Genomic DNA, 6,136 nt, shown 5'->3' with positions numbered 1-6,136 from the left:
CTTCCAGAAATCGTATCTCATTATTCATCAGAGAGTTCACACAGGGGAGAAACCCTACAAATACGATACGTGTAGTAGAGCCTTCAGAGATAAGTCAAAACTCACTGTACGTCAGCGAACTCACATAGAGAAACCCTATGACTGTTCTGAATGTGAGAAAAATATTCCTGGAGTCAAAGCTCGGCACTGATTAAGGAACTCAGAGAGAAGACAAACTTTAGTAAAGAACTGAAAATGAAAAATCCTTCATAGAAAATCAAAGAACAGGAAAATGTAAAAGGTAGGGTAAGGGGTCATGCTTTAGCTAGGGTGATCAGGGGAGGCTTTTGATCTTAGACCTGAAAACGAGGTGCCAACCATACTGGGGGTGGAGGAAGAGCATTCCAAGCAGAAGGAATAGCAAGAGCCAAGGTCCTGAAGCAAAAAACCCTTGGCCTTTGTACTTGTATCATGGGTATATATTGAAGGACTATTTTACACCAGAGAGGTTGTTCAAGACTAAAATCTTTTGAAGCCTTGAATATATGAGAGCTGTCAGTCAGAAACCAAACCTCACCACAATATGGTCACAGATATTAAGGAAAACTCAATTTAATTAATGTCAACAAGCATATTTCCTTGGAAATGATACAAGGGAAATATGTTCCCAGATTTAATAACAAACTCTCACAGAAAGAAATTAATAAAATCTACTATTATTGAGAATAGCTGTTTTGTCACCTCTTATAATGGGGAATAAGAGCCCTCTACCAAAACAAAAGGGTTTACCAAATGATATAAAGTGATAGATAGATTTAAAGATAACCACTAAAGGAACAACAATTAAAAATATACTTTAAATGTTCCAAATTATTAGAAAGGATGCATAATCAGAACAATGTAAAGAAAATAGCACTAGGGCATCAAATCCAGTTTCCAGAAGTAGCAACAATTGATAATGTCAGCATTTCTGTCCCAGCCTGTTCTGTGGGCAAGATTTTGGCTGTTTCGATGTGTGGACCTTCCCCTTTTCTGAGCTTGATCATGTAGACTTCTCAGAAATACTATGAGCTATCTGATAGGTTTTCAGAAGATCTGTTTTTGACTTAAATCCACTGGAGTTTATTTCTGCTGCTTTTGATGAATAACTTTCACATTCAGAAATCAGTACCCAAAGTGATGGGACCCTTTATGGACCCTCAGGGAAATGTGAGAATTGATTATCTAGATGGATTGGGGCTGAAGGCAGGGGAAATTCAGTTGGCATTCCTTGGCATGCCGTGGCAGCTAGCTGTTTTCATCATCATCTGTGCTTATCATGATCACTGAAAGCAAGGCATTGGGTAGTTCAGTATCCACCCGCAACCAAAGAGTACAAAGGACATGAGGACTGTTTCCTCATGGGAGTGGCTGCTTCTAATGGGGCTGGCCAGTGCAAAGAGAAAGAATGGCAAATTCAACTTCTTAAATTCTCTGCTCAAGACACAAACTGAAACCCAGGCATTCTGTAAAAAGAAATTATTACCTTGTGTATCCATTGAATTCTTTGTTTAAATTCCCAGCCTGTCATTTGAAACTCAAGACTTTGATCATGAAAGGGGATGGCAGGGGGCACTGGGAAAATGGTGATATGTGGGAGGATGTGGAAGAATGTAACTACTTTAAATTGCTAATTCCCACTAGGCTTCCTGTGTAAGCTAAATCCTACTGGATTCGCTCTCCCATGAAGAGACTGTTATCCGCCTTAAATAAATACTTTTTAAGGGAAGCCAATTTTCATATCCCCCTACCCTACTCCTCTATCTTCAAACCTGTAACTGTCTTGTGTACCAAACACTTTATGTACTTTACAAACATTAATTCATTTAATCCTCCCAATTACCCCTTAAGGTAGTTACTATCATTATTATCCCTATTTTACAGATGAGGAAACTGAGGCACAGAGAAATTAAGTGCCTCTTCCACTTACACAGCTAGTAAGTGGTAGAGATGGTATTTGAATCCAGGAGAACATATGCTCTTAAACACTACACTATCCCTCCCTCCTGCCCCGCCCCAAATAATCTGGTATTTAGAGCTTTGAATATATGGAGGCACTGGAAAAATGAAGAGAGTCAGGCATCAGAGCATCTCTTGCATTGTTTACAGATACTATCCTTTATTAAATCCATGAAAGAAAGAAAAGAAAATTGACTCTCTGTCTCTGGGAATCTGAATCATGAATTAATTTTCGGGTCAGTTTTCACATACACATCACACCCTTTGAGCCATTCGGACAAATCATGGCCAGAACAGTGCCGGCTCCAAGAATCCCTGAGAAATGAAGGGAGGGAGGGAGGGTGAAGTGGAAAGGTTGATGGGGTGGCAGTGCCACTATCCCTGGCTGCCCATGGTCCAGGCTATCCCCATGAACTTACCAGGCAGTCATACTGTTATGTGAGGACACGATCTGCTTGGCACACAAGATATCATCCAGAATATGGCGATTGAGCAGGTCTGGGGGGAAGAGAGGGACATGGTGATCTGGTGCCCTGGGGACAGGGTGACAGTGTATGGAGGGCCCAGGGATTCTGGATTCCTTGGGGCTGAATAACCTCAACTACTACATTGGCTGATTCTAGATGACCTTGACTCTCTCACCAGCTGGTTGTGTATTAACTCAATCACCCTGTTGTCTGATTCTGTACAACCTTAACTCATGCTGACTGATCCTGGACGACCTTGATTGACCTGGATGACATGACGTTGGCTGTTTATGAATAACCCCAATCTCCCTATTGGCTGGTCCTGGACAACCTCAGACTCCCTGTTGGCCAGTTCTGAATGACTTCCACTGCAATTTTTTCTGGTTGTGAATGATTTCAACTGCAATGCTGGCTGGTCCAACATCATCTGAACCACCATGTTGGCTAATTGGAAAGCTACTCAACTACCATGTTGGTCAGTTATGGTGACTTCAAACACTATGTTGTCAGGTCCTAGATAAATTTAACTCCCGTTTTGACTGGTTATGAATGACCTCAATCTCCATGTTGGCTAGTCCTGTTTAACCTCAGCTACCATGATGCCTGGTCCTATATGATCTCAACTGCCATGTTGGCTGGACCAGGATGACCTTAACTGCCATTTGGCTAGTTATTAATGATCTCAACCACAGTGTTAACCAGTCCTCAACAACCTCAGCTGCCATTTTGACCAGTTATACATAACTTCAACCTCCATGTTGACTGGTCCAGGACATCAACCTCCATTTTAGCGAATCCTGGACTACCTAAAATGTTGCCTCAAACCAAACAACCTAACCTTAATTTTATCTAGTATTGAGAAAAAACTCATTATTCCTATTACCCTGTCTTAGACAACCTCAACCTCTACAGTGGCCAGTCCTGGATAAGCTCAACCTTCAAGCTGGCCAATCCTGAGTGACCTCTTCTGTCATGTTGGCAGAGTTTGGACAACCTCAACCTTCACTTGGGCTGGCCCCAAATAACCCCAGTCTCCATTTTGGCCTGTCTTGGCACAACCTTATCCACCATTTTGGCCAACACTGAACAACTTCAACTGCTATTCTATTTTGTCCTCAACAACACCACACTCTTACCTGGAAAGTTCTCTCATTTATGCATGGAGGTAGTTTGTTTCCATTCCTACAGCCAAACATCTTTTTTATTCAGGGCCTGGACAACCTCAATGCCAAATCAGGACAATCTCTCCCTCTATTCCACAGGGAGCTAAATTTCCTGTTTCTTGAGTCTCAGAAAACTGCAGTGTCCATTCTGGGTGAGGGTTGGGATCCCTGAGTTCTCCTGACAGATAATCTCTCTGTAGTCTAAGTAATAATACAGAATTGTGTCTCTAACAGCCAAGGCAACTTTTCTCCTTTCCCCATCATTTTTCTGCTTGTTGCAGGAGATTATGGCTTAGATAACCATGACCTCTGTGTGTCGGGGAATGGGGCCAGGCAGGGCTTCAGTGTGTCCTCAGTGTTACCTTACCACGACAATCCATGTGACAAAGGTTCTGGGTGGGTGTGACACCATTGTCACACCACCAAGCAGAGTTCAGCTGGAAAATGCCATATTCACTGCTGCCATCAGGATTGTGGTCTACGAAGGAGGTGTCAAAGCCACTCTCATAGTGAGCTATGCAGAGCCCTGGAACAGGGAGAAGGGAGGTAGGAGATAGGCATAGAGCCTGGGAATAGGGAAGGATAGGGTGAGGGGGAAGACAGGGATGGTTGTCATCTCAGTCGTGAGGATGATGATCTTGGTTTGGTTGTGGTGATGTTGGTGATTATGGTGAGATATCAGTGATGGTGGTGGCAGTGGTATTCATGGTGATAATAGTGGTGATGCTATTGATTGTAGTGATGGTGTTGATAGTAGAGATAGAGGTGATGGTTGTGAAGGCAATGATGGTGATGACATTAGAGTTAAACTACTCATTACACTTAGTCAGTGAGTGACCAAAAGGATCATTCTCTGGTCTCGAGAGGTGAAAAATGGCAAGGGGAGGGGGGCCTGGGTCTGAATGTGGTGGGTGGCACAGGGTATGGATAGGACTTGGGGCAACCAGAGTCTCACAGTCTCCAATGCTGTAGCCTTTGTAGCCATTAAGGCCTGCCTTCTCCAGCTTGGTGGCCAGCTCGCAGCGTTCATAGATCTTGGCATCCACAGTGGCAACCATCAGCGTGGCCAAGGTCACTACCACAGTGCCCCAGGCCTGCATTATGATACCCATAAGCCCTCTTAGCTGAGACCTTACTCCAGTCTCACCCTGTGGTGTTCAGAATTGTGGACATTCTGGAACTCTGAGCTCTATGAGCAAAGGTCTAAGTGGTAGATTCTGGAACACAGATCTGGGCACCTTACCACTTTCCCCAGTGCCAGCTCTGTTAGAGACTAAGAGACGTAAACAAGGAAAAAGAAAGATACTGACATATACACAGAGATGGAAGGAGACAAAGAGGGGGGAACCCCAGAGTTATCTGAAAGAGATGCTGGGAGAGAGGAGTTAGGGACACACAAGGACAGATAGGACTCTGGTACTAGGCCTCACACTGGGCCCACATTACCCTACATTCCTTAACACTGTCCCACTCTACTCTAGTTAATCATGTTCTACCACTGGTTACCTCCATTTCCACTCACTCTGCCCCTCATCATCTCTATGAATCCCCCTGCTGAGTATTCAGTGCTGTTCAGCACACTGTGCCTGCTACCACCTCTGATTCCTCATGCTCTGCAAAATATGCCAACTATGCTCTTGCTCTCTGCCCCTCATTACTTCCAGTTACCCATTGTCTTAGTCTGTTTGTGCTGCTATGACAGAGTACCTGAGATTGGGTATTTTATTTTATTTATTTTTTTTGAGACAGAGTCTCACTCTGTTGCCTGGGCTAGAGTGCCGTGGCATCAGCCTAGCTCACAGCAACCTCAAACTCCTGGGCTCAAGGGATCCTTCTGCCTCAGCCTCCCGAGTAGCCGGGACTACAGGCATGCGCCACCATGCCTGGCTCATTTTTTCTATATATATTTTTAGTTGTCCATATAATTTCTTTCTATTTTTAGTAGAGACGGGGTCTCATTCTTGCTCAGGCTGGTCTCGAACTCCTGAGCTCAAACGATCTGCCTGCCTCGGCCTCCCAGAGTGCTAGGATTACAGGCGTGAGCCACCTCGCCCGGCTCTGGGTATTTTATAAATAACAGAAATTTATTTCCTCACAGTTCTAGAGACTAGGAAGTCCAAGATCAAGTTCCTGGAATCTGGTGAGCACTTTCTTGCTGTGTCCTCACATGGTGGAAGGCAGAAGGACAAGAAAGAACGAACCCACTCCTGTGAGCCCTTTTTATAGCAGCATTCATCTCTTCCTGAGGGCGGAGCCCTCGTTATCTAAACACCTGCCACAAGGCCCCACCTCTCAATACTGTTGCATTGGGGATTAAGTTTCTAACCCTGAATTTTGGAAGGGACACATTCAAATCATAGCACTCATCCTTGGCACCTTGTTTGCCTCACTTCCCTTACCATGCTGTCCCATCCTAATTTACTGGAATCTGCCCCACTTGACACATTATATATTACAAATGACATATCACATATATATCCTCATGCTCAACTGCTTTGTGACCTTCATTCTTGTTCTACCTTTTAGTCC

At 44.1% G+C, this 6,136-nt stretch overlaps 1 protein-coding gene across 1 annotated transcript; it reads right to left on the bottom strand.

Annotated features, from left to right (window-relative positions):
- Positions 1 to 2,107: 2,107 nt before the first annotated feature.
- On the bottom strand, positions 2,108 to 4,796 carry SPACA5B (sperm acrosome associated 5B). Its single transcript, XM_069464016.1, has 4 exons — positions 4,563 to 4,796; positions 3,975 to 4,133; positions 2,397 to 2,475; positions 2,108 to 2,292 (listed from the first exon to the last, which is right to left on the bottom strand). The coding sequence occupies exons 1-4, from the start codon at positions 4,717 to 4,719 to the stop codon at positions 2,196 to 2,198; spliced, it is 492 nt and encodes a 163-aa protein (XP_069320117.1). The 5' UTR covers positions 4,720 to 4,796; the 3' UTR covers positions 2,108 to 2,195.
- Between the last annotated feature and the right edge of the window lie 1,340 nt (positions 4,797 to 6,136).

This window comes from Eulemur rufifrons, chromosome 30 (genome assembly GCF_041146395.1).
Source record: "Eulemur rufifrons isolate Redbay chromosome 30, OSU_ERuf_1, whole genome shotgun sequence".
Classification (NCBI taxonomy): Eukaryota; Metazoa; Chordata; class Mammalia; order Primates; family Lemuridae; genus Eulemur; species Eulemur rufifrons.
The sequence above is the reverse complement of the archived record's forward strand: the minus strand, read 5'-3'. Positions and strand labels throughout refer to the sequence as shown.